Source organism: Microtus pennsylvanicus, chromosome 2, assembly GCF_037038515.1.
Source record: "Microtus pennsylvanicus isolate mMicPen1 chromosome 2, mMicPen1.hap1, whole genome shotgun sequence".
Classification (NCBI taxonomy): domain Eukaryota; kingdom Metazoa; phylum Chordata; class Mammalia; order Rodentia; family Cricetidae; genus Microtus; species Microtus pennsylvanicus.
In genome coordinates, this window is record NC_134580.1 from 121,843,356 (window position 1) to 121,844,374 (window position 1,019).

The 1,019-nt window shown below is 47.2% G+C and overlaps 1 protein-coding gene across 1 annotated transcript; it reads left to right on the forward strand.

Moving 5' to 3' along the window:
- The first annotated feature begins 239 nt into the window (after positions 1–239).
- Scp2d1 (SCP2 sterol binding domain containing 1) lies at positions 240–807 on the forward strand. The gene has a single exon (XM_075963845.1). It carries the CDS (start codon positions 334–336, stop codon positions 805–807), a length of 474 nt encoding a protein of 157 aa, XP_075819960.1. The 5' UTR covers positions 240–333.
- The last annotated feature ends 212 nt before the right edge of the window (positions 808–1,019 follow it).

Genomic DNA, 1,019 nt, shown 5'->3' on the forward strand with positions numbered 1-1,019 from the left:
GTTCCTGTCGCTAGAGATCAGCCTGGGGCCAGGTATCCTGATCCCCACCAGAGTTAAGACCTTTGGCCTCATGGCTCCAGAAGCGCTAACTGGTCAGGTGTGGTGGTGGTGGTAGCGTGTGTGGGAGGAGGATGTGGTATATTTCTGCCTCACAATTACCCCCACCCTATGTCATATTTTAGGATTTGTTTGGCCAATAAGATTGCAGCATACACACACCAGCCTCAGACCCTGCTGGAGCCTTGCCTTTGATGTCACAATCTGACCTTCAGGCACTAATCTGGCCACAGCCACTCATAGGCGAGATGGCAAAGTAAAGAAGACCACAGTAAGATGTGGAAGAGAACTGATCCTCAAGCCAAGATCAAAGCAGGAGATAGGCCCCAGACTTGCCATTCTCTGGCTCTGGGGTCGGCCACACAGACAACATTGCCACCACACCTTCTAGAACTGTCAGACTTTCAGGGCTTCTCGGTGTTTGAGGACATTAGCAATCACATCAAAGAAGTAGGAGCCCAACTGGTAAAGAAAGTAAACGCCATCTTTCAGCTGGACATCACCAAAGATGGGAAGACCATTCTGCAATGGACCATTGACCTCAAGAATGGTTCTGGGGACACGTACCTGGGATCTGCCCGGCTTCCAGCAGACACTGTCTTCATCATTCCTGACTCTGTATTCATGGAGTTAGTTGTGGGTAAGATGAACCCACAGAAGGCTTTCCTGGCTGGCAAGTTCAAAGTGAAAGGCAAAGTTTTCCTTAGCCAGAAGCTGGAGAAGATCTTCAGAGACTGGGGCAAATTTTAAGCATGCAGGAAACCCAGACAAGAACAAGACTTCCGGTGTATAATGTTGAGTGGCAGCCATGCTTAAACTGAAGATTAAAGGAAAAAATAGCCAATATTTTTACTCAAATTCTTCCTATTCAAGTTCAATTGATTTCCTGCTGATGTCTACATCTGCTGGGATCTGGGACAGTAAAAAGTGTTGGAGTGTAACACCTAAAACCTTTGTCCTTT